The sequence below is a fragment of the Bos javanicus genome, chromosome 10, assembly GCF_032452875.1.
Source record: "Bos javanicus breed banteng chromosome 10, ARS-OSU_banteng_1.0, whole genome shotgun sequence".
Classification (NCBI taxonomy): domain Eukaryota; kingdom Metazoa; phylum Chordata; class Mammalia; order Artiodactyla; family Bovidae; genus Bos; species Bos javanicus.
Genome location: NC_083877.1, coordinates 14,345,365 through 14,372,956, shown reverse-complemented (window position 1 = coordinate 14,372,956; position 27,592 = coordinate 14,345,365). Strand labels below are relative to the sequence as shown.

General features: G+C 38.5%; 1 protein-coding gene and 1 pseudogene across 1 annotated transcript; both read right to left on the bottom strand.

Moving 5' to 3' along the window:
• Positions 1-15,891: 15,891 nt before the first annotated feature.
• On the bottom strand, positions 15,892-21,185 carry C10H15orf61 (chromosome 10 C15orf61 homolog). Its single transcript, XM_061430171.1, has 2 exons — positions 20,646-21,185; positions 15,892-16,114 (listed from the first exon to the last, which is right to left on the bottom strand). The coding sequence occupies exons 1-2, from the start codon at positions 20,989-20,991 to the stop codon at positions 15,987-15,989; spliced, it is 474 nt and encodes a 157-aa protein (XP_061286155.1). The 5' UTR covers positions 20,992-21,185; the 3' UTR covers positions 15,892-15,986.
• A 2,541-nt stretch (positions 21,186-23,726) lies between these two features.
• Positions 23,727-26,810, bottom strand: LOC133255487 (small integral membrane protein 30-like; annotated as a pseudogene).
• Between the last annotated feature and the right edge of the window lie 782 nt (positions 26,811-27,592).

The following is a 27,592-nucleotide window of genomic DNA, read 5'->3' as shown; positions in this document are numbered from 1 at the left end:
GCGTATCTTCTGCCTGTCTTGAGCCTCAGTTGTTCCTTTGCCTTCCCACTGCCATTACCACCACCATCGCTGAGGCTGAGACAACAAACATTATAGACTCCCATTGAACCACAAACTTCATAACATGTCGATTGCCTCCTATGTTCAGGAATCTCTTGCCTCCTTCAGTGCCTAGTGTCCCTGCATTGTTCAGTCACTCAGTCGTGTCCGACTCTTTGTGACCCCACGGACTGCAGCACACCAGGCCTCCCTGTCCTTCACCATCTCCCAGAGCTTGCTCAAACTCATGTCCAGTGAGTCGGTGATGCCATCCAACTATCTCATCCTCTGTCATCCCCTTCTCCTCCTGCCTTCAATCTTTCCCAACATCACAGTCTTTTCCAATGAGTCAGCTCTCCGCGTCTGGTGGCCAGAGTATTGGAGCTTCAGCTTCAGCATCAGTCCTGCCAATGAATATTCAGGGTTGATTTCCTTAAGGACTGACTGGTCCTTGCTGTCCAAGGCATATAACATTCAAATACTTGATTTGGGGATTCTTTTTTCTTTTTCTTTTCTCCTCCCCTCCCCTACCCTCAGCCACACCACTGAGCTGGCAGGATCTTAGTTCCCCGATCAGAGATCAAACCCAGTCCCAGCAGTGACAGCACCAAGTGCTAACTAGTGGATCACCAGGGAATTCCCAATACTTGTTGATTTTCATTTAAAGGAATATGATAAGAATAGAGGATGGAAAGAGTAACTTTCTAGTGGAAAAACCTGGCAGATACCATCCAAACCAATTGATCAAGGTTAACATCATCTTTGATGTCATGTACTCTCTGATATGATGCAATGAATAGGGCATTTGACCTGTGGGATCTTCTTCCCAAAACCCATTACATCAATCTCATCATGAGAAAACCATCAGACAAAAACAAATTGAGGGACATTCTACAAAATATTCGACAAATAATCCTCAAAACTGTCAAGGTCATAAAAAACAGAGGATGTGTCACAGACCTGAGGAGACTAAGGAGATATGATGATTAAATGTATTGTGGGATCCTCAATGGAATCCTGGAACAGAAAAAAAAGAGAGTAATAAAAAAACAGTGATGTGGAATCAAGTTTGGAGTTTAGTTAATAATACAGTAATATACCAATGTTGACTTTTCAGTACTGTACATTGATTATGCAAAATGCTTACATCAGGGGTATGGACCTAACTGATATGGTATGGACCTAACAGAAGCAGAAGATATTAAGAAGAGGTGGCAAGAATACATACAAGAATTTTACAAAAAAGTTTTAATGTCTTAATGACCCAGAGAACCACAACAGTCTGATCACTCACTTAGAGCCAGACATCCTGGAGTGTGAAGTTAAGTGGGCCTTAGGAAGCATCACTACCAACAAAGCTAGTGGAGGTGATGGAATTTCAGCAGAGCTATTTCAAATCCTAAAAGATGATGCTGTTAACGTGCTGCATTCAATATGCCAGCAAATTTGGAAAACTCAGCAGAGGCCACAGGACTGGAAAAGGTGAGTTTTCATTCCAATCTCAAAGAAGGGCAATGCCAAAGAATGTTCAAACTACCGCACAATTGCACTCATTTCACATGCTAGCAAGGTAATTCTCAAAATCCTTCAAGCTAGGCTTCAACAGTATGTGAACTGAGAACTTCCAAATGTACAAGCTGGATTTAGAAAAGGCAGAGGAACCAGAGATCAAATTGCCAACATCTGTTGGATCATAGAAAAAGCTAGAGAATTTCAGAAAAACATCTACGTCTGCTTCATTGACTACACTAAAGCCTTTGACTGTGTAGATCACAACAAACTAAAAAATTATTTAAAAAAATGGAAATACCAGACCACCTTACCTGCCTCCTGGGAAATACGTATGCAGGTCAAGAAGCAACATTTAGAATGGGACATGGAACAAAGGACTGGTTCCAAATTGGAAAAGGAGTACATCAAGGCTGTATATTGTCACCTTGCTTCTTTAACTTATATCCAGAGTACATCATATGAAATACTGGGCTGGATGAGGCACAAGCTGGAATCAAGATTGCTGGGAGAAATATCAATCACCTTAGATATGCAGATGACACCTCCTTTATGGCAGAAAGGGAAGAGGAATTAAAGACCCTCTTGTTGAAGATGAAAGAGGAGAGTGAAAAAGCAGGCTTAAACCTCAACTTTCAAAAAAGTAAGATCATGGCATCTGGTCCCATCGCTTCATGGCAATTAGATGGGAAAACTATGGAAACAGTGACAGACTTTATTTTCTTAGGCTCCAAAATAACTGCAGTTGGTGAAATTAAAAGATGCTTTTGAAATTAAAAGATGCTTGATCCTTGGAAGAAAAACAATGACAAACTTGGACAATGTATTAAAAAGCAGAGACATTACTTTGCCTAGAAAGGTCCATGTACTCAAAGCTATGGTTTTTTCAGTAGTCATATATGGATGTGAGAGCTGGACAATAAAAAAGGCTGAGCGCTGAAGAACTGATGTCTTCAAACTGTGGTGCTGGAGCAAACTATTGAGAGTCCCTTGGACTGCAAGATGATCAAACCCATTAATCCTAAAGGAAATCAACCCTGAATGTTCATTGGAAGGACTGATACTAAAGCTGGAAGCTCCAACCCTTTGGCCACTTGATGCGAAGAACTGACTCATTGGAAGAGACCCTGATAATGGGAAAGGTTGAAGGCAGGAGGAAAAGGGGACGACAGAGGGTGAGATGGTTGAATGGCATCACCGACTCAATGGACATGAGTTTGAGCAAACTCTGGGAAATAGTGAAGGACAGGGAAGCCTGGTGCATTGCAGTCCTTGGGGTTGCAAAGAGTCAGACACAACTGAGCAACTGAACAACAATATTAGGGTGATCTGTGCGAAGGTATATGGAAACTCTCTGTACTATAGTGCAATTTTTCAGTAAACCTGAAGTTTTCCCAAAATAAAATGTTTTTTTAAAGTAAGTTGCATTTCTACACACCTGCAATAATATCTTAGAAATTTTAATTTTAAAAAGATATAATTTACAATAACAATTAAAAAATAAAATTTTCCTCATAGGGCTGCTGCTGCTGCTAAGTCACTTCAGTCGTGTCTGACTCTGTGCGACCCCATAGATGGCAGCCCATCAGGCTCCCCCATCCCTGGGATTCTCCAGGCAAGAACACTGGAGTGCGCTGCCATTTCCTTCTCCAATGCATGACAGTGAAATGTGAAAGTGAAGTTGCTCAGTCATGTCTGACTCTTAGCGACCCCGTGGACTGCAGCCTACCAGGCTCTTCCGTCCATGGGATTTTCCAGGTAAGAGTACTGGAGTGGGGTGCCATTGCCTTCTCTGCCTCATAGGGCTAATATCCATTAATTTAGAAAAAGAATATGCAGAAGCATGGACAAAAGTGATAAGAGACAAACCCCAAAGTGTGATGGGAAAGTCTACACATTTGTGTTGTGGCAGGAATGGAAAAAGAACAGTGAGAGCAATTTCAGCACCATGCAGAAGCAGAAACAACAGTTCAACAGATATTCGTAGAACACCAAGTATGTGCTATGGATTTTGTATTTTTAAATTATTTATTTTATTTTTAGCTGCACTGGGTCTTCATTACTGCAAGTGGGCTTTCTTTAGTCACAACAAGCTGGGGCTACTCTCCCATTGCAGAGCACAAGCTCTAGGTGCGCAGGCTCAGTAGTTGTGATGCAGGGGGTTAGTTGCCCTACTGGCATGTGGAATCTTCCCGGACCAGCGATCAAACTCGTGTCCCTTGCATTGGTAAACGTGATGTAAATGTGAAGTCGCTCAGTCATGTCTGACTTTTCGACACCCCATGGACTATAGCCTGCCAGGCTTCTCTGTCCATGGGGATCCTCCAGGCAAGAATACTGGAATGGGTTGCCATTTCCTTCTCCACGGGATCTTCCTGACCCAAGGATCAAACTTGGGTCTCCAGCATTGCAGGCAGACTCTTTACCCTCTGCACCACCAGGGAAGATACTGCATTGGTAGGTGGATTCATAACCATTGGACCACCAAGGAAGTCCCTGTACTATGGATTTTAGATGCTCTAACATGAATTAAATTTATTAATTTATGATGTCATTGGATTGAATTTCTACCCAATACATTTTCCCTAAGGGAGAGTAGGCTGATGTTCCTGAAAATCATGTAAGTTTTATTATTTCCTTCTTCTGATCATTTAAAGGCATCTATATTTTTTTATTTGTATTAATGAATAAAATATCTCACATTTTTGTGAGGCTTTAGAGCTTGCAAAGGTCTAAAACATCTCCCTTTGTTATCCTGTGCATCATAGGAGCGACTTCACTTTCACTTTCCACTTTCATGCATTGGAGAAGGAAATGGCAACCCACTCCAGTGTTCTTGCCTGGAGAATCCCAGGGACGGAGGAGCCTGGTGGGCTGCCATCAATGGTGTCGCACAGAGTCGGACACAACTGAAGCGACTTAGCAGCAGCAGTAGCAGCAGCATAGGAAAGTATAGAGTATTGCTTAAGAACTTGGATTCTGTAGACAGATTACAGAAACTGGAATAACACTCATCATGTGTGTTGATGTAAGTCTTGAGTAAGACTTCTTGATTTCCAGAGTTTAAAAAATGGGAATAAAAATAGTGCCTAATTCATAGATTTGTTATGAGAGGATTAAAGGAGTTCATATGTGTAAAGTGCTTTATCTGGGACCCAGCACAAATGAACAATATGTAAGTTTTGGATAAACTCCATATTGTATATTGTATATACGAAGAAGGCTCTAATTTTTCTCAGTATTGTTGTTCAGTCGCTCAGTCGTGTCTGACTCTTTGGGACCCCATGGACTGCAATAAGCCAGGCTTCCCTGTCCTTCACCATCACCCGGAGGTGGCTCAAACTCATGTCCATTGAGTCAGTGATGCCATGTAACCATCTCATCCTCTGTCATCCCCTTCTCCTACTGCCTTCTATCTCTCCCAGTATCAGGGTCTTTTCAGTGAGTTGGCTCTTCACATCAGGTGGGTGAAGTATTGGAGCTTCAGCTTTAGCATCAGTCCTTCCGATGAATATTTAGAGTTGATTTCCTTTCAGACTGATTGGTTTGATCTCTTTGCAGTCCAGGGGACTCTCAGGAATCTTCTCCAACACCATAGTTCAAAAATATCAGTTCTTCAGCTCTTAGCCTTTTTATGGTCCAATGCTCACATCCACACATAAGTACTAAAAAAACCATAGCTTTGACTGTACGGAACTTTGTAGACAAAGTAATGTCTCTGCTTTTTAATACGCTGTTTAGGTTGGTCATAGCTTTTCTTCTAAGGAGCAAGCATCTTTTAACTCCGTGGCTGCAGTCACTGACTCAGTGATTTTGGAGCCCAAGAAAATAAAGTCCATCACTGTTTCCATTGTTTCCACATCTATTTGCCACATCATAATCTTCATTTTTTGAATGTTGAGTTTTAAGCCAGCTTTTTCACTCTCCTTTCTCAGTGTTACTCAACCAGTAATGGTACAGCAGGAACTTAAACCATATTTATCATCTTCAAGACAAGGTTCTTTGTATTATACACATAGTGGAAAAGCAATAAAACCAAGCTAAACCAGACCCAGGCCTGAAAAAATGATAATAAAATCTCAGAGATAAGGGAAACTTAAAAAATCACCAATCTAATCTTCTGCCCAATTCAAGAATTCTCTCTACATTCACCTAATGAATTGTCATACAGCCCCTCTGAACATCCACAATAACAGGACTCACTGCCTTAAGAGGTAAACCATTCCTTTTTTTTTTTTTCCAAATCAATCAAAATATTCTTCTTGTCTCCTTATTACTAACACTACTTCTAGTTCTGCTTAAAAAGAGTAAGTCTAACTCATCCTAGTAGTTTCTGCTTAATGTTTCATTGACTTTCAAATAGCAAAATTCCTGTGCAAGGAAACAATGACGCCTTTTGAGATGCCTCAAAACTAAATGCGAGTCCAATCTTTTATTTTTCAGGAGGCATAGAACAGTGTAAGTTCATTACACCTGAGATAATATTTCAGACTTGTTGACTATTCTTGTAAAAAACTCCATACGATTTCCAATTGAAGTATCCTTTTCTTAAAGCTTTTAAAAAAGAAGACAAGTTTTCTTTTTGATTTTGAATCATCACACGTTCATTTGACATACAGCCTTCATTATATGAAAAATACTGGAAACACAAAACTTAGTAACACATTGTTCTCATCCAGCTGTATACAGAAGTCATCTTGTTCAGTATAGCTTGACTGAACCCTATGTGTAGATTCAGAACTACTAGATTTTGTTGATAGGTAAAATTAGGAAAGTTTGCCTTCAACTGATCAATGCAAAGGACTTGTAGGATGAATGAATGAGTGTTGATTTTTAATGTAATCTAAAAATGAGTGACACTATTTAGATTTTAATTCAAACTTTGAAATTCTTGGTCCCTACATTTCTTAAATTTGGATATTTGAAAGCATAAGAAACTAAATTTTGCATTTATCTCATAGTTAGAGCCTTAGTACTATGTGTAAAGAAAGGTTGCAAGATAATCTCCTACATTTATGAATTATTTTAATCCAATTCATAAACACATACATTTTTGAAATAAAAATATCTATTTTCATTAAATGGAGTTTTAAATTCACATGTATTTATTAGAATACTGATTTTTATTTTGTACATTTTTGTTTTTGCTTTAGAGTTTGGGTAGACAACATTTTAGATCTCACTTAAGTTGTACACTTACATGAAAATAGAATTAAATGAATCACTCTGTGGTTAATAAATTCAGTGTTCTGCTTACAGACAGATTGTTATAAAATTACTGATATATTCTAGCGAAAGCAGTAAAGGTTATGTCAAATAACTACTAAAAAAATCATCATATGTAGCATTAATGATGTTACCTTAACATACCAGCTTCAGGGGCTGCATAATTGTTTCTGCCAACCTATAAATTTTTGAGTAACAACAAAATTATTGTGATTTTTCTTGCTAAATAATTCATACATTACAAAGCATGTATGTAACAAGGTCCATGAATCACTAAAGCATATAATGATCATATATCTAATGACATATCTCTTTTCATAAGATGAATTCAAATAGATTTATGTATTTAGGTTAACTAAAAACTACTGAGTTTATAAGGTTCATAATTCTATCATCATCAACATCAAAAAACTTCAAATCTTCCTTAAGAAGTACATGATTTGCTTCTAAATCTGAAAGCTTTGGTTTATCAAAATCCTTGTTTAGGCTACTTTTCATGAAGTTTTACAGCTTTTAAATTGATACTATAAATATCACTGAAGATAAATTAATAATATAATGGAGTAGTACAATGTTCATAAACTGTATTTAAAATGATATAAGTGCAACTAAAATAGCTATAAGCAATACTATATAAAACCTCATTCTGGTAGTAGCTGATATTCTTTATCCAGCAACTAGGATTTAAAAGATCATTTACCAACATTTTATGTACTTTTCTTTGGTCTTATCTTTTTAAAAAAATTTTTTGGCCATGTCATGAGGCATGCAGGATCTTAGTTCCCAGACCAGAGACGGAACCTGTGCCCCCTGCAGTGGAAGCATGGGGTCTTAACCACTGGACCACCAGGGAACTCCCTGACTTTTTCTTAAATTAACTCAAACCAAGTATACCTTTAATGCTACTAAAAATGATCCCAAATGAAATTTCATCTATTTAATTCAAACTAGGTTTCATACTAAAATTTTTAAAATTCCAAGAATACAACATATAAAATGTTTTTTTTCCTCTTTTTATTTCTAACATTTTTCTAAATACAGTTATTTTCTATAGAAATTATGCGGTCACAGTTTATCATAGTAATATTGAATCCTTTACTAATCTTTCAAAATTTAATTGAATCCTTTACTAATTTATTTTCTTGGGCTCCAAAGTCACTGCAGATGGTGATTGCAGCCATGAAATTAAAAGACGCTTACTCCTTGGAAGGAATGTTATGACCAACCTAGACAGCATATTCAAAAGCAGAGACATTACTTTGCCAACAAAGGTCCGTCTAGTCAAGGCTATGGTTTTTCTAGTAGTCATGCATGGATGTGAGAGCTGGACTATAAAGAAAGATGAGTGCCAAGGAATTGAACTGTGGTGTTGGAGAAGACTCTTGAGAGTCCCTGGGACTGCAAGATCAAACCAGTCAATCCTAAAGGAAATCAGTCCTGAATATATTCATTGGAAGGACTGATGCTGAGGGTGAAATTCCAATACTTTGGCCACCTGATGTGAAGAACTGACTCCTTAGAAAAGACCCAGACCTGGTGCTGGGAAAGATTGAAGGCGGGAGGAGAAGGGGACGACAGAGGATAAGATGGTTGGATGGCATCACCGACTTGATGGACACGAGTTTGAGCAAGCTTCGGGATGGACAGGGAAGGCTGGCATGCTGCAGTCCATGAGGTCACAAAGAGTAGGACACGACTAAATGACTGAACTGAACTACGAATTTTTAAACATTATTTTTATTTATGGTGAAATATGCATTATGGAATTTATCACACTAGCCATTTTTAGCATATAGTGTTAAGTACATTCACATCACTGTGCAACCATCATTACCACCAAGTCTAGAACTCTTTTTATCTTACAAAATTAAAACTCTATACCTATTAAACACTAACTACCCATTTCCCCTCCCCACTTTATTAGTTTTTAATGGCTTTATTGAAAGCTAATTCAGATGCTGTACAGTTCTTCCTTTGAAAGTGTACAATTCAATGTTTTAAGTATGGTCACAGAATTGTGTGGCCATTAGAAGAGTTTCATTACCCCCCAAGAATCCCCATGCCCACTATCACTTAATCCCCATTTCCTCCCAATCTCCCCAGTCCTAGGCAATCAATTTCTGTCTCTACAGATTTGCCAATTCTGGACATTTCATATAAATGAAATCATACAATATATGGTCTTTCATGGTTGGCTTCTTTCACTTAGTGTAATGTTTTCAAGGAAGCTTTGTCAGTGCTATAGCATGAATCAGTACTTCTTTCCTTTTTTTTGGTTGAATATGTAATATTCTATTGTGTGAATATGCCAAATTTTATTTTTATCCACTTATTGATATTTGAATTGTTTCCAGGTCTTTGCTAGTGAATAATGCTATGAACCCTTGTGTACAAGTTTTTCTGTGAACACATTTTCAACTCTGTAGAGTATATATCCTAGGAACAGAATTACTGGGTAATATGATAACTTCATATTTGATATTTTCAGGAATGGCCGAACTTTTCCAAAGTGACTACACTATTTTACCTTCCCACTAACTAGTTATGAGGGTTCCATATTCTCCACATTTCTTGCCAACACTTTTTATTATCTATTATAGCCATCCTTCTTCTTTTCACAGCTATTTGTAAGGCCTCCCCAGCCAGCCACTTTGCTTTTTTGCATTTCTTTTCCATGGGGATGGTCTTGATCCTTGTCTCCTGTACAATGTCACAAACCTCCATCCATAGTTCATCAGGCACTCTATCAGATCTAGTACCTTAAATCTATTTCTCACGTCCACTGTATATTCATAAGGGATGTGATTTAGGTCATACCTGAATGGTCTACTGGTTTTCCCTACTTTCTTCAATTTAAGTCTGAATTTGGCAATAAGGAGTTCATGATCTGAGCCACCATGATGGCTACTCCATTTCTTCTAAGGGATTCCTGCCCACATAGTAGATATAATGGTCATCTGAGTTAAATTCACCCATTCCAGTCCATTTTAGTTCGCTGATTCCTAGAGGTCTCTTCAAGAAAATCAGAGATACCAAGGGAACATTTCATGCGAAGATGGGCTCGATAAAGGACAGAAATGGTATAGACCTAACAGAAGCAGAAGATATTAAGAAGAGGTGGCAAGAATACACAGAAGAACTGTACAAAAAAGAGCTTCACAACCCAGATAATCACGATGGTGTGATCACTCACCTAGAGCCAGACATCCTGGAACGTGAAGTCAAGTGGGCCTTAGAAAGGATCACTACGAACAAAGCTAGTGGAGGTGATGGAATTCCAGTTGAGCTATTCCAAATCCTGAAAGATGATGCTGTGAAACTGCTGCACACAATATGCCAGCAAATTTGGAAAACTCAGCAGTGGCCACAGGACTGGAAAAGGTCAGTTTTCATTCCAGTCCCAAAGAAAGGCAATGCCAAAGAATGCTCAAACTACCGCACAATTGCACTCATCTCACACGCTAGTCAAGTAATGCTCAAAATTCTCCAAGCCAGGCTTCAGCAATACGTGAACCATGAACTTCCAGATGTTCAAGCTGGTTTTAGAAAAGGCAGAGGAACCAGAGATCAAATTGCCAACATCTGCTGGATCATAGAAAAAGCAAGACAGTTCCAGAAAAGCATCTATTTCTGCTTTATTGACTATACCAAAGTCTTTGACTGTGTGGATCACAATAAACTGTGGAAAATTCTGAAAGAGATGGGAATACCAGACCACCTGACCTGCCTCTTGAGAAACCTATATGCAGGTCAGGAAGCAATAGTTAGAACTGGACATGGAACAACAGACTGGGTCCAAATAGGAAAAGGAGTACGTCAAGGCTGTATATTATCACCCTGCTTATTTAACTTCTATGCAGAGTACATCATGAGAAACACTGGGCTGGAAGAAGCACAAGCTGGAATCAAGACTGCTGGGAGAAATATCAATAACCTCAGATATGCAGAAGACACCACCCTTATGGCAGAAAGTGAAGAGGAACTTTTAAAAAGCCTCTTGATGAAAGTGAAAGAGGAGAGTGAAAAAGTTGGCTTAAAGCTCAACATTCAGAAAACTAAGGTCATGGCATCTGGCCCCATCACTTTATGGGTAATAAATGGGGAAACAGTGGAAACAGCGTCAGACTTTTTTTGGCTCCAAAATCACTACAGATGGTGACTACAGCCATGAAATTAAAAGACGCTTACTCCTTGGAAGGAAAGTTATGACCAACCTAGATAGCATATTCAAAAGCAGAGACATTACTTTGCCAACAAAGGTCTGCTTAGTAAAAGCTATGGTTTTTCCTGTGGTCATGTATGGATTTGAGAGTTGGACTATAAAGAAAACTGAGTGCTAAAGAATTGATGATTTTGAACTATGGTGTTGGAGAAAACTCTTGAGAGTCCCTTGGACTGCAAGGAGATCCAACCAGTCTATCCTAAAGATCAGTCCTGGGTGTTCATTGGAACAACTGATGTTAAAGCTGAAACTCCAATACTTTGGCCACCTCATGCGAAGAGTTGACTCATTGGAAAAGACCGTGATGTTGGCAAAGATTGGGGGCAGGAGGTGAAGGGGATAACAGAGGATGAGATGGCTGGATGGCATCACTGACTCGATGGACATGAGTTTGAGTGAACCCCGGGAGTTGGTGATGCACAGGGAGGCCTGGCATGCTGAGATTCATGGGGTCGCAAAGAGTTGGACACGACTGAGTGACTGAACTGAACTGATAGCCATCCCAGTGGCTATGAAGTGGTATCTCGCTGTGGTTTTGACTCCCATTTCTCTAACAGTTAATGTTAAATGTTTTTCACGTGCTTAGTAACTATTTATATAATTTCTTTGGAGGAATGTCTGTCCATATTTTTCAATTTGGTTGTTGAGTTAGTAAAGTTCTTTATATATTCTGGCTACAAGTCCTTTTATCATATATATGATTTGCAAATATTTTCTCCCATGTCAGCTGTCTTTTCATTTTGATAGTGTCCTTTAAAACACAAAAGTTTTTAATTTTGATGATCCTCAACTTATTTATTTAGTCATTTGCCTTTTCTAACATTTATCCTTCCCCCAAACACATTTTTAGAGTAGGCTGTATATGAAATCAGTTTCCTTACTAGAAAGCTAACAGAACTTAGAAATACACTTAGTAAAAATAATCTAGATTTATTTCGTCCCAGTTGTATTAAGTGTACTTTCAATTAGCAAGACAGTTTTCAGAAGTCACTGGATGACTAAGCTTGCACCATTAGGAACTATTTTATCCACATTTTCGTTTAAAGCAGAATTTTTTCCTTAGTATCTGATCTCTAGTTTTTGTTAGAAAAAGACTCTTATGGCCTGTGCTCCCTACTAACAACACTGCTTATTGTTGGGAAAACTCGTGAAACATTTGTCAAGCACACAAAATAGTATAAAAGTGAAATATAGTAATTAAGATGTGTGTTCTATCGATTGGGTAAGCTAAAGTAATTTTTCATTACTAACATAAGATTTAATAAGTATAAGTAGTTAAAGATTCTGACTTGGCACTAGTCATTAGCATGTAATTGAACTAGTAAAAAAGATCAGTTAAAGCTGTGTTGATTACCACCTTATCTTTGAAAGGCAATTAAAGACCTCAATCATTGCAACAAGATTTGATTGTGCAGCCTTTATTGGACATTGATCTTTCAGCAAAGTGCAGTTACATTTTCCATTAATTTACAGTAACACAGTTTAACTCTGATACCCTAGACTGTTGACCCAGGTGAGATGTAATGCTAAGTACTGGTTTAGGTTAAGATGCCCCAAACATCATTACTGTCTGAATGCTAAGTGCTGAGAAAAAGAAGATACCCAATCCACTAGCTTTAGGATAAGGTTTCTGTTACCTGTATTAGCTTTTAAATGAAATGAAATCCAGATCCTTGTCTTTAGTAGGTCACTCCATTCATTCAAATGACATTCATTCTTTAATGGAATTAAAAGACATTACTTCAAGAAAATTATAGATGTTTTGTGATTATAGTTTTGTGTGAATATAAATATGTGACACAAGATAAAATGTATATTTTAAAAGAAATATATATGGCTTTTAATAATTAAAAGTTTTCATTTCTACTGAAGCCAACAATAAGCAAAATATTAGTAACCAAATGTGTGATGAATATGGACTTCCCTGGTAGCTCAGGTAGTAAAGAATCCGCCTCCAATGTGGGAGACCTGGATTCTATCCCTGGGTTGGGAAGATCCCCTGGAGAAGGAAATGGCAACCCACTTCAATATTCTTACCTAGAGAATCCTATGGACAGAGGAGCCTGGTGGGCTACAGTCCATGGGATCACAGAGTTGGACACGACTGAGCAACTAAACACAACACATGTATATGATGAAAGAATTTGTAACTATTTTTACAATTTGGTGTGTCAAGACATTAGCACTGAGAAACTAGTAACCTCTTTCTTGCCTCCAACTCTGTTACTGCATCTTTTCTTTTCTGTTACAGAATCTTTATGGTGGTTCACCACTTACACAGGAACCACAAATTTTGACTAGAAATTTTTTCCAACATTTGATCATTGATTTGTATAGAAGTAACAACAGAAGAGATGCAAGATTTTAAACTGAAATTAATCTTCTTCATTTAAAAAACACTTTTGCCTGGATTAAAGACTAAAATCCCATTAAAGTAGTAGATGCAGAAAAACTGTCTCTGTTTCCACAATTCCTCCTAAGAAAACTGCTATCCAGAAGGGCAGCGTCCATTTGAATCCTGCTTGCCATCTCAGGCATAGCCAGCATGTGCAGACAGGCTCACACAAACTGCCTTCAGTGTGTCTCCTTCTCCCTTCCTCTCACCTTATTTTAAAACTCCTTTTACTGATGAAGCCTTTTAAACATAAATGGAAAACAAGAATGAGGATTACAAAACTAGCGTTTCTGAAATAAAACTGACATTTGCTTATGAGCACATGCAAGATACACTTTTAAGGTAGAAGGGTTTCTTATTTTGCCCTTCTCAGATTACAGGTAGAAAAAACTAAGACACAAAGGAGGAGTTATTAGCCTGAAGTCAAAAAGTAAGGCAGCACTATGACTAAAAATAGCATCAGTCTCCTGACTTCCAGCATTTATATTTTATCCCTTTTAGGCCACAATACTTTGATGTAATATCCAACTTCAAAGAAAAAACTTAAACCATTGCTGTTCAATGAGAAGCATTTTTCAGGCTAAATGGTTCACTATAAGGCTTCATAAACCCAAGGAATGATATTTTAAATATCTGAACCATGCCCTTAGCCATTATTGAGTTCATCCTTCACCATGATCAACTCCATGAGAGCAAGAGGTCTATTGATTTTCATGTAATACAAGAAAATATTACATTTGCTTAATTGTTACACAGTGAGCACATCAGGCAAGAAATCAAGGCTCTATTTAATGCTGCAAACAGCAGAGAATTACAGAGATCAATAGGGTAGTTTGTCAAAGATGTTCTCCAAGGAGACTTACCTATCACCATATGGACAAGAAGTCACTGTGATTGTAGCTATTGAAAAACAGGTAAGCAGAGTCAGCAGTACAAATTATCAGAAATCAAACAGGCCAGTGTGAAAAGAAGTGCAACTTTACTGAAAAGCTGTATTTATAGTCTAGTAATTAAAAACCATTTTATCAGCCTTGTGTGGGGACCAAACCTTTACAGCAAGTATTGACAAGACCAACAGCAATGAATGACCAGTATTTGACTTAAAACTTATGAGCTATAGTTATTTAACTTTGCCCATTACAGAGGAAATCAGTTCTAGCCTTCCTTGCAAAATGCTAATAGTCAGTTTTATTATTAATGAAGCTTAATGTAACACTATCTCCTTTGTGTAAGCCGTTAACTAGTGTCAAGTATATTCTTCTGGACTATAAGTACTTCTTTGATTAAGGCATTATTTAGAATTGCTTTTAGACAAGTGAACACTACATATATTTGAAGAACAGTTCACTCTCTGTAGCTCATTTAAAATGACTACCTTTAACAAAGCCAGTTTGTGTTACTTCTATTATTCTGGTACCTTCACCTCAATTACTTCCACTCTCTTTCCCTGATTTGTTAGAAGCACGCACCCCAATGTTGGCTAGATTGAATTTTATAAAATATTTTGCTACAAAAATGTGTAAACCTTGCAGAGCATCAGCAACACATTAACATAAAATGATATATAATGCATGTTTGTAATTATGGGAGAGATCATAAATCTTAAACACTCATTGGTTTAGAAATTAAATAGTTCTACTTAGTTCTCCCTAAATTACTCCAAATTTCTGAAATTTACCATTCGTCTGGGTATTTTGTAACTACCCCCAAGGATAAAATTTTTTTAATGACTTTGCTTTCAAAAATGCAATTAACTTAATAAAATTCTAACGCAAAACTGCCATCAGGTCTTTAAAATTTCAGCCCACTTCCCATGGCCAATAAGTCTATGGATACGGACCGTTTCAGCTAATTGCTTTTTTAAGCAGTTACCAAATTTATTTTTTCTGGGTCTTTCTAGATCTTAATTGTTCTTACAGCTTTATCAGCATGCTATTTTAACTTTTAATAAGTCTTAATTTCATTTATTTTGCTGCATTTGCATTAAATGGAGTTGTTATCACATTAAAAAAATTAGTGTGGTATTGGATTCTTTAGGTAATGGGAAGGTTCAACATTCCACCCACACCTCTAGTACAGGAAAATGGCACAAGGGCTTTTAACACATTTCCATTTGAAATCCTGGCAGCTGAATGGTTTAAATTTCAGATTGCAATTAGAATTCTTATCAATTTTAGATTTGCCAATGACGTTATCTTATTCTCCATCATATATTCTAAAATTCTCTACTTTTTCCAATGTTGTAGACTTTTTTTTCCTTCCTTCTTTGTGTGGGTATCTATATTTTCAAAGAGTTAATATATAACTACAGAATCTATAAATTACAATCACTTTTTATCTCTAGTTCAACCTAGTTATAGGAAAAAAATGGTATAATGTTATGTGTTTGTGGTTCCCATTGGCTAAACAGAGTACGCAATATATCACAATGTATGAAAAGCTTTGCCTCTTGAGGGCAATGATTCATCTTAAAGAACCAGACACTGTAGGAAGAAAAAGGTGTTTGCAAAGTTTTATTTTAAAGGGTCAAAAATAAATATTGCACATACACGAGAAAAAAAATCTATTGATATTTACGTCCTTCAACGCACACTTTCAGTACATGGCACCTTCATCTTCTTTATTTAGAAAATAAACTGTTATTGGTCCATAACTGGTGTGCACAGTCTCTGTGACTCTAGCAAATAACCAGGAGCCAAGTCCATACAATAAAGTTGGAATACCTAAAAAACAAATAAATATGTTATTTGTGAAATAAACATTGATTAATCATGTACTCATATTTGTCATAGTATAAATCACATAGCACTCTTTAGCAACATCAATAAATTATAAAGTTATAAAAATATGAGTAAACATTGACTCTACCTAAGAGGTCAATTTCATCTATGATTGTGAAACACAGTAACAATTGTATGAGCCTAGAGATTTTTACAACTATAGATAAAGACTGGTGTAAACCTCAAGCACTTTACAAACATTAATTCATTACCTCTGAGTAATTATGAAGTAATTCTATAGTCTTTTCACAAATAAGCAGAGAATATTAATTTATTTCATTGTAGAGGCTCTTCATTATTGGCCTTGAACTTAAATTACTAGGTCATCTTTATTGTGCTATAAGTTGGACAGTAATACTGATGGCTAAAATAATTTTTGTACAATTTAAAAGAAACTAGGTCAAAAAGCTGTCTTCAAAATCAAAGGCAAAACCTAATTCTAAGGAAGATTTTGGTATAATAACAAGCATGAGAAAGAAAGAATCCCATTCATAGTTTTATAACTGATTTGAAAATCTTGTTTCAACCTACTTGAAATAGGTTAATAGTAGACTCCAAGAATATATTTCTTCTTTGAAATATTTCCATTTGTGATAAGCTGCCATTTGTGATACATGAAACTAAACATATACTAGTCAGACATTGCATTAAGCCCTCATAGGCACATGAGACTAAGCTGGACCAAAAAAAAAAATCTTTTACAATTCCTATTTTTTGTAAGGCACTTATGTAAAACCAATGACTATTAATAACATTAAAAACATATGTATAGAACCAAAGGCACATGAAATCGATAAAAATATTGTATGCTTTGCACAAATATTAGTTTTACTGTTCCTGTGTATGAGTGGAACATACATAGGACAGAAATGGACAGAAAATGTCAATTTAAAAGAAGAGCTGTAATTTGGAAAATCACTTTCTTTCTAGTTCCTAGGGAAATCAACACATGCTCAGAACTAACCATATTGCTAAATTGTTTTCTTATTTTTTCTGCAAGAGTATCTTTGCTGTGTTATGCTCTTTTTTGATTGTATAAGTTCACTGGACTACTTTGTGCTTATTCCCTGAAGCTGCATTCCAGCCACTGCGATGCCAAAGATTAATTAGGGGAAGCATCACTAGTTGGCAATGAGAAAAGGCAAAAACCCCATTCAGACTGGCACCTCTCTATTTTTAGGAGTATACTGGGTCACTGTTTTTTTACAATCACAGGGCTTCCTGGAACTCCTGTGAAACCTTTCACAATATATTGCCTTCTTTGCCTTGTGAACACCTCCCTGCAAATCTCTGAAAGCCTCAAGGGAATGTCACAAAAAAGCCACAAAAACTAGCATCATAGAGCTATTTATTAATCATTCAACCAAAAAAAAAGGGGGGGCAAGTGGGGGTGTAGAATGGGGGAGTGGACAAGAGAACAAAAGTAAGGCAGGCAGAAGTGAGTGAAGCATAAGACAGGTAGAAGTGAGTGAAGAAGGAGCAGATGAAATAAAAAATAAACTTTAATATATGTTATCACAACTTCAAAAGGTGAAAATCAATAGAGTGAGAGAAAAACAGGTTCTAGAAATAATTACTAATTTTAAATGGCAACCCACTCCAATACTCCTGCCTGGAGAATCCCATGGAGGGAGGAGCCTGGTAGGCTACAGTCCATGGGGTCGCAACGGGTCAGACACGACTGAGCAACTTCACTCACTTCCAAATATATTGATAGTAAAATAAATAAAATATGACTTTTAAACCAATGATAAGGACATTCAGTTAAGAAATAGCTGGTGACACTGAAAATTTTGTTTGTTTTTACAGTATTTATCAGTTTCCTGTAAAATATTGATTTTTAAAAAAAATCACACAAATGGTCAGTATTTTTTCAGCTAAAATGGAGGACTGACCAAGGATTACTAATAACTAACAACTAGGAACTGTTAATGCTGTTTGACAGAGGGTTGAGATGTGATATGAGAGTCAGAAATTCTCTATTTTTTTTTATCCTGCAGTCTACTTATTTAATGCAGTCAGGCTAATACACTAAATGTGAAGATTAGCCACATACATAATTAACACAGTTAAAAAACCCCATAATTTTCTTTATAGCACATATGCTATAAAATTTGTAAGGTTTGATGAAAAATCAAATTTTTTCTAGACTGTCTGAAACATATCATAACATCAAAATGAATGTGAAACCCAGTTCTTTGCATAATAATTCATTTTGAGTCAGCTGAACAGTAGGTAAACCACTGTCAAATTAAGCACTTAAAAAAAATTAGAACTTTGTAGCAAGTCTCCAATTACCCATTCATTCCAATGGTAAGTTGATTTTTTTAAATCTCAATCTACTTCCCAGCAGGATACGCAGACTGATAAACCATCAGTAAAATGTCACTTCCATTGAAAGGAAGGCAGGCAAGAAAGGGAACAAATGGGTAAAAGAGAAATCTTTATTATTTACAAAATGGAAAAATGAATTACTTTGATAATTACTAATTTGAAAGGGAAGAGGAGGAATAAAATCCTAAGTATTTTTAAATAGAATACATACTTGATGATCCAGAGGCGCAATAGCACAACACAGAATAAGAAAGAATCCTATTATCTAATTCCCTCCCCTAAGACAATAATACAAAATAAACATTACCAAATTGGTGAATAAAAAGTCCAGAAAAAAAAAATCTCCTTTTATTAGTATAAGCCAATTTGTATGGAAGCAAATACCTGAGCAGAAAGTTTCCCTTTCAGTTTAATTTAAAATTCTTATTCTCTTTTAAACAGAATTTTTAAATTTTTGAAGAGGTCAAAAACACCATTAAATCACGATTCAGCTTTCTCTTCCATACACATTAAAAAAAAAAAACTACAGCTGTTGTTTCTTTCTTCAAAAGATTTTACTACTTTCACTACTTTTCTATGTGAGCATGTTCTGGGCATCCTATTTCCTCTGGATTTCTTTCTACCTAAAAAGATTAGGCCCTTAATCAGTAAGGTGCTCTTAAATGGTGAAAACTTCTTTAGAAAAAGGCATTGGGTACATAGTTTACCCACAACTCTCCAGTTATGCTTTTCCTAACCCATTAAAGTGTATTAACTGTACATTTGGGAAGAATGACTTTTTTCTGTTTCTGAAGATGCTATTCAATAAAACTAACGTATTCTTCCTGAATCTAGTCATCACTCTAGTCTCTCCAAATAATTTTGGATTGAATTTTCTTAATCACTACACTCTTCAACTTCTTTACATCAACCTCAGAATTAGTGGGCGTGCTCTATATAGTTCATCAGCCAAATAATAAGGCATACTTTTAAAAGATTACACAACGCTAAATAATCTTCTCCTTAATAGGATGGACTCAGGACAGTACTAGTGGAGCAATGGCTCCAGACCCCTGATTTATAAGCAATTATAAGTAATTATAAGCAATTATAAGTAATTATAAGCAAAAACACACCTAATATATTTAAATTTAAGAAACTGTCAAGACTATATAGTAAAAGTGTGGCCGCGTATTCAGCTTTAATTCTGGTTCAAAAAACTGGTTGGATAATGTAAGTTAGCTTGCACATCTACATTCTGAATTACGGATTAATTGGATTATCAGTTATTAATAGGTTCAAACATCCTGAGGCCTATCTTTCATTTACCTATAAAACAGGAAAGATGCACCCATGTGAATGTTCACGCCTCTTCTGACATTAACCGAAACATAATAAACATTCAGCAAGAGTAAATACTCTGACTTAGAATACTCCCATGAAAACATACCAGTAAAGAGGCAATCTTTTAAATATCTTTTAGGCCTAATATCTTAAGAAGCCAATACCACCGGTGAAAACCTTCGGTGGTTTTAGAAAAACGAACTTGCTGGGACTTCATGTAAAGAGAACAAAGAAACTTAAAAAAGTAGTTTCCGATTTTATACTCTGAACGCACCAACAAAGTGATGTTCATGAGAATGAATCCTGCCATATAATCAGGCATTTTATAAAAACCTCAGAGCCATTTTCAGCGCTCTACACCTTCCTTCTTACTGCCCAGTGGAAGGCTCTTTCTAGTTAACGAGTGGCTGGAAGTAAGAATAAAATGCCCTCTCGCCGGGAGCGGATGCAGGGGGGTCCCACTGTACAGGCCTGTCAATAAGCCCCACTTTCCCGGGGTACCATTCGCGAGCAACAACTTAGCTCTGACAAGCACCTGCTGGGCGGGGAATACGAAGCCCAGGACCAGGGTCAGTCCTGCAAGGCTGCAGAGTGGGTGGGACGCGGAGGCAGTCTGGGAAACGCCCCAACACTGGGCGAAGCGTGGCGAGCGCGTGCGCCCGGGCGAGCCTGCGCGGGGCCGGGGCAGGGTAACCCCGCGCCGGCGCGGTCCGATCTCGGGACGGGGTCGCGGCCTCGGAGGCAGAACGTCAGCGTGCTTTGCAAACAGTGGGGCCGTCGGCGGCGGGACGTGTTTTACCGGCCCGGGGCCACTCACCGAGGTTGACGACCTTGAGCGCCGTGAAGAATCGGTCCTGCCCGGCCAAGTCCTGCCAGGGAGCCTTGGAGCAGTGGTACTTGATGAAGGGGAAGCAGCCGGTGCGCAGGACGTGGTAGTTGGCGCCTTGCACCGGCCAGTTGAAGTGCGAGAGGCCGAACTGGTCGTTCCGGACGGCGCTGTAGGGCACGCAGAAGGAGGTCCAGTGAGGCAGGCGCCGCTGCAGCAGGTGCCGCGTCAGCACCTCCGAGGCTCGGGGCTTCGGGCGGGAGGCGGCGCCCGCGGCCCAGGGCCGGCACAGCAGCAGAAGAAGCACAGCCTCGTGGGCCCTCCGTAGGGCCTCCATGACCGGCCTCGCCCGCGTCCCCCACCCCTCGGCCGCCTTACGGGCGCGCGCCCCTGGGGGCGGGGCCGAAGGGGCGCGCGCGCGCCCGCTCCCCGGGGCTGGTAGTGGGACGCCCAACGGGCGCCGCGCAAGTGCGCGAGAGCCCCCGGGGCGCGGCGGCGCGTGCGCACAAAGGTCTCGCGGCTTCCTGGGGAGAGAGTGGAGCAGCGAGGAGGGCCGGGCGGAGTGAGCTAGCTGAGGTAGTTAAATCGTCACCAAAGACCTCATAAAGTCGTTAATAACCCTAGGGAGGGAGTGAGGGGGTATTCGTGAGTTTTACTAGGTCAGGTATGAGGGAAATTAAGCTTTAAAATTAAATAACTGTACCCAACAGAGTGGCAGAACTCAAGCCCGCGTCTCTTTTCCAAGTCGTGGACTGAAGAAATCCTTCATTGGTGCTGTTGAGGAAACATTTGAAGAAGTTGTCCTCAGGGAAGTGAGTTAAAAGCCAAGTCCCGAGATTTGCATTGGCTAGTAAAGCCGGAGAGCACTTTTCCATTTAGGTTCCCTCTTTCGTGTTTTTTATAATACGCCCCAGATATTTCAACAGAAAAAAAAAAATTGTTTTTTAGAAAGCCTTAAATCTCTCCATGCAGTGTGCACCACCATCTCCCTCAGAGGCTGGAAAACGGCCAGACCGGGAGTCTTTTAGTTTTCAGTCAGTTCAGTTCAGTCGCTCAGTCGTGTCCGACTCTTTGCGACCCCATGAATCGCAGCACGCCAGGCCTCCCTGTCCATCACCAACTCCCGGAGTTCACTCAAACTCACGTCCATCGAGTCGGTGATGCCATGCAGCCATCTCATCCTCTCTCGTCCCCTTCTCCTGCCCCCAATCCCTCCCAGCGTCAGAGTCTTTTCCAATGAGTCTTCTCCTCGCATGAGGTGGCCAAAGTATTGGAGTTTCAGCTTTAGCATCAGTCCTTCCAATGAACACCCAGGACTGATCTCCTTTAGAATGGACTGGTTGGATCTCCTTGCAGTCCAAGGGACTCTCAAGAGTCTTCTCCAGCACCACAGTTCAACATCAGTTCTTCGGCGTTCAGCTTTCTTCACAGTCCAACTCTCACATCCATACATCACCACTGGAAAAACCATAACCTTGACTAGATGGTGACTGCAGCCATGAAATTAAAAGACGCTTACTCCTTGGAAGGAAAGTTATGACCAACCTAGATAGCATATTGAAAAGCAGAGACATTACTTTGCCAACAAAGGAACGTCTAGTCAAGGCTATGGTTTTTCCAGTGGTCATGTATGGATGTGAGAATTGGACTGTGAACAAAGCTGAGCGCCAAAGAATTGATGCTTTTGAACTGTGGTGTTGAAGAAGACTCTTGAGAGTCCCTTGGACTGCAAGGAGATCAGTCCTGGGATTTCTTTGGAAGGAATGATGCTGAAGCTGAAACTCCAGTACTTTGGCCACCTCATGTGAAGAGTTGACTCATTGGAAAAGACTCTGATGCTGGGAGGGATTGGGGGCAGGAGGAGAAGGGGATGACAGAGGATGAGATGGCTGGATGGCATCACTGACTCGATGGACGTGAGTCTCAGTGAACTCCGGGAGCTGGTGGTGGACAGGGAGGCCTGGCATGCTGCGATTCATGGGGTCGCAAACAATCAGACACGACTGAGCGACTGAGCTGAACTGACTAGACGGACCTTTGTTGGCAAAGTAATGTCTCTGCTTTTTAATATGCTATCTAGGTTGGTCATAACTTTCCTTCCAAGGAGTAAGCGTCTTTTTAATTTCATTGCTGCAAAACTCTTTAGGAAAACTTTTTCTCAAGTTTTGCAGCAGTTCTTCTTGGGGTAAGAACTTGTATACATCTGTTTTCTAGAGAGGCATTTCCTCTTACATGTCTTAAATTCATGTTTGGGAAAAAACCATACAAAATGTGTCTGGAAAGTGCTGGATGTAAATGAGATAATTATGTGTAAGCACCATATAACCACTGCTGTTAATATTGTTGCTGAAAACTCAAGGGGAGTGGAGGATAGTGTGGCGACTCTTATATTCTCCAGTTTTTGATTCCTTCAACAAACAGTGATTGAACACTCACAACCATGTACCAAATCTTGTAGGATAAGTAATTTCAGGGGCCTTGTAGTCAAGCAAATAATTTAAACCTTACCTTTATAGGATTCCCTTTTAGATAAAAGTTTTTAAAATATTTTATGGGGAGGCATGATATAGTTAGATTTGCACAGAAATGGTTGGAAGGAGGCTAAGACAAGAATCTGGGAAGTTACTCAATACTATGATTTCAAATTAAATGTTTTAAACTTTTTTTATAATGGGTTTATACTTAACATTTTAAAATTCAGTACCATGATTTTTAACACTTTTTACATAATGGGTTTATATTTAATATAGTACTTCTCACCATGGAGATGTTGCTCAGTTCATATAGAGATATTTTTGTCTTTGTTAAACATTAAATCTCTTCTCCATTTCAATGTTAAATACATTGAATATGTTCTCTGAACTTTTCCCCCCACAAAAGACAAGTTTTAATTTTTAATCAACTATATTTAATATCTAGGTACAATATTAACTTGGGAGGTAACAAAAATCCAATAAAAATAATGGAGAAAAGACACCTTAGTGATACAAGAGATACTGATTATAACTGAGCCGTAACAGTTTCCTAGGATTTTGAGCAAGAGTTTCCTTCTTCCTATTGAGAATTCTGAAACTATGAAATATTACATAAATTTCAGCCATCTCACTTCTTTGACCTTCTTTCTAACTAGCAAATGCGAACTATAGATGATGTTTTTCAGTGCATTATTTGTTGTGAAGAAAACATTTTGTTTTCCATTTAACACAATATTATCAATTTGTTCAGTATACCAATTGTTCAAATATATCAATTTTTCCATTATATTGGTTTGTGCAGTCAATAACCAAGAATGTGAAACTACCCAGTTTACTCTTTCTTGGGAACTTTGAGACACCAAAGCTCAGTTCTGAACCTCAATAGCACAAAGGTTTTCAGGGCAAGGCTTGATTCAGATCAGATCAGATCAGATCAGTCGCTCAGTCGTGTCTGACTCTTTGCGACCCCATGAATCGCAGCACGCCAGGCCTCCCTGTCCATCACCAACTCCCGGAGTTCACTGAGACTCACGTCCATCAAGTCAGTGATGCCATCCAGCCATCTCATCCTCTGTCGTCCCCTTCTCCTCCTGCCCCCAATCCCTCCCAGCATCAGAGTCTTTTCCAATGAGTCAACTCTTCACATGAGGTGGCCAAAGTACTGGAGTTTCAGCTTTAGCATCATTCCTTCCAAAGAAATCCCAGGACTGATCTCCTTCAGAATGGACTGGTTGGATCTCCTTGCAGTCCAAGGGACTCTCAAGAGTCTTCTCCAACACCACAGTTCAAAAGCATCAATTCTTCGGCACTCAGCCTTCTTCACAGTCCAACTCTCACATCCATACATGACCACAGGAAAAACCATAGCCTTGACTAGATGAACCTTTGTTGGCAAAGTAATGTCTCTGCCTTTCAATATGCTATCTAGGTTGGTCATAACTTTCCTTCCAAGGAGTAAGAGTCTTTTAATTTCATGGCTGCAGTCACCATCTGTAGTGATTTTGGAGCCCAGAAAAATAAAGTCTGACACTGTTTCCACTGTTTTCCCATCTATTTCCCATGAAGTGGTGGGACCGGATGGCTTGATTCAGGAGACCCTTTAAAGTCATATCTGTGCATTTCTTCTTCATGCATATACACACCCCCTAAACAAGCACAGATCCCTATAATGCTGAGAACCACACCTGACAAGAGAGCTGTTGTATCTCTAGTTTCTACTGCTTCGACAACAGGCAGTACCAAAGGCAATGAAAAGAATGATTAGAAACAGTTTTGTTGAAACTGGTATCAGATGTTGAGATCTTGAGGTGACTGGTTCTTGAAGGCCGAAGCTTACAAAGAAAGTGGTATTTGTTTAATTCTAACTTCCTTCCAGGAGCTCCGGATGCTGAGGCTAAGCGGCTACACATGGCAGTGCCTTCAAGGCAGTAACCATTACAGAAATTCAAATTAAATTTTAAAAAGATGGAGTTCCTTTTGAAACAATCTGTCATAGAACCCCAGCCTATAAAGTAGATGAAAACTTGTGTTTTATTACTAAACATTTATAAAGTGCAAAATTTTAATATTAAAGGTAAAATTTTAAAATGAGACTAGTTTGTTGTTGTCTTGGGTTTTTACTTTGTTTTGTTTTGCTTTTAGCAGAAAAGGAATTTGTTGGAAGGCAGTTGGATAGACAAAATAATAAATAGGAAGTCTGAAGACCCAAGCTTAGAAATTGGAAGGAATCAAGGGAGACTGGCCGGCAGAGACATAGGTAAGACCAACAGGAATTAGTATGGTTGGGATGCCATGGCTCGCCCACTGCCAATGGACTCTTGACCCTGCTGTTTTATGCTGAAAATTTTTTGAAGTTGTGGGCTATGGACAATAGTTGCAGTTATAGTAGCTTGAGGATAGTTTCTTTTTTTCTTCTTTTTTTAAAATAACAGTTTCTTACTCCTTTGTTTTGGTTGTTTACTATCAAGAAAATCCTGATCTCTTGGGAGAAGTAGATATAAGTAAGAGTGGTTTTTAAGTGATTCACCTTGAAATCTTGGGCATGTGCTTCAACTAAAGATGACAACTGGAGATGAATTTTGAGATCTATGCTGAAATGGCTTAACCTCAAATTAAAGCATGGGGAGTTTGTAATATGTTAAAATTCTGACATCTCCCTTTTGACAATATAAAAATCTATTAAAAAAATAAAATTTGAATCAAACATTTGGGGAACCTCTGAATTCAGTCTGAGAAATCCTACATTCTGTAGTATATAAGGCAAAAACCACTGATAAAGAGAACCAGAAATTTATATAGGTAGCACTGCATTGTCTCATGAAGTGAAGTGAAGTGAAGTCGCTCAGTCGTGTCCGACTCTTTGTGACCCCCTGGACTATAACCTATCAGGCTCCTCCGTCCATGGGATTTTCCAGGCAAGAGTGCTGGAGTGGATTGCCATTTCCTTCTCCAGGGGATCTTCTCCACCCAGGAATCAAACCCAGGTCTCCTGCGTTGCAGGCAGACGCTTTACCGTCTGAGCCACTGGAGGCTTGTAAAATAGCTAGGGAGCTGAAGGATTTCTGTTGGAAGACGCTGTCCTGGAAAAACCTCATCAGTGGTAAAGGTTTCTCTGATCCAAGGCTCTTTGATTATCTCTCTTTTCTATTGTAAGAGAGGAAGTTCGTCCAAAGATTTCTGACAGATGGTGTACCACACCTAGGTTTTCAAGAGTGTTTTAATGAAATATTACCCCAGCCTAAAGATGCAGAGCCAAAGAACATGACATCTAGATATCTTTTCTAACTTTATATAGTACTCCTTCCATACTTGAAATAAAATAATCTCTCAAAAAACTACAATTCAGATCAGATGCTTGATTTTCTTTTCCGTTCTAATTCTTCATAGCAATGAATTTTCAGTTCTAATTCTTCAAGTGCCCCCAAAGGGACTTAGAAGTTGTTATTCAAAAGCCTAAGTCAGTGTTCATTGCTTAGTGTCCAGTAATTAAGTGCATTAAATGCACAAATATTTAGTTTTCCACAAAGTATGGAGAGATGACCTATGCCTTAGACAGAATCCCTTAAAAATATCTATAAATAGTGCTTCCTTGTACAGCTTTTAACATGTGCATGGGTGTATCATGCCACTCCTGGAAAGAAGGGATTTTGTTTTGGTTTTGTTTTAAAGGCACTTACGACATTGCAAATGTTCAGAACATGTTAAAACTAAGTTCTACAAAGTTGATAGTTTGGAATATATTAAAATTAAGAATTTCTGTTCATTAAAAGGCATTATTGAGAGAGTAAATAAAAAGGTAATCAAAAGAGTGAGAGAAGTATTTACAGTATATATATCTGACAAAGCATTTGGTATCCAGAACAAATCATTTAAAAAAGACAATCTAAAAAAAAAAAAAAAAAAAGACAATCTAATAGAAACCTGGCCAAAATATTTCGTGGACTCTTCCCAAAGAAGAACATCTAGATGTTCAATAATGTAAAAAACTGCTTAGTTTCTCTAATCATATGAGAAATGGAACTATTAATAAAATATATATTACCTTATATATTACATACCCATTGGAGTGGGCTAAGGTAGAAAAGATAGAAAGTACTAAGGATATGCAGCAGTTAGAACGTTTATACATGGTTGGCAACCACTTTGGAAATTTTTTTGGCAGTTTATTGATTAACGCTAAATAAGTGCATACCTATGACCCAGCCATACCACTCCTAGGTAGTGTGCTCAGGCTGCCATAACAAAATACCACAGCCTAGATTTAGCCAACAACAAATTTATTTCTCACAGTTCTGGGGACTGGGAAGTCCAGGATCAGGTGCCAGCCGGTTGGGTCCCCTGTGAGAGTTCTCCTCTTGGCTTATGTTTCCCTCTTGCTGTAAATCCGCACACGGTAGGCAGAGCTAACTCTGTGTCTGACTCTTTTCCAGTTAGGGTACCAGGCCTATTTTAGGGTCACACCTT

Excerpts from the sequence above, each read along its gene's own strand:
- C10H15orf61 (XM_061430171.1), bottom strand. The coding sequence starts at position 20,991 with ATGGAGGCCCTACGGAGGGCCCACGAGGCTGTGCTTCTTCTGCTGCTG. Across the intron at positions 16,115-20,645 it reads GCTCAAGGTCGTCAACCTCG|GTATTCCAACTTTATTGTAT; the intron begins GTGAGTGGCCCC and ends TTTGTTTTTTAG.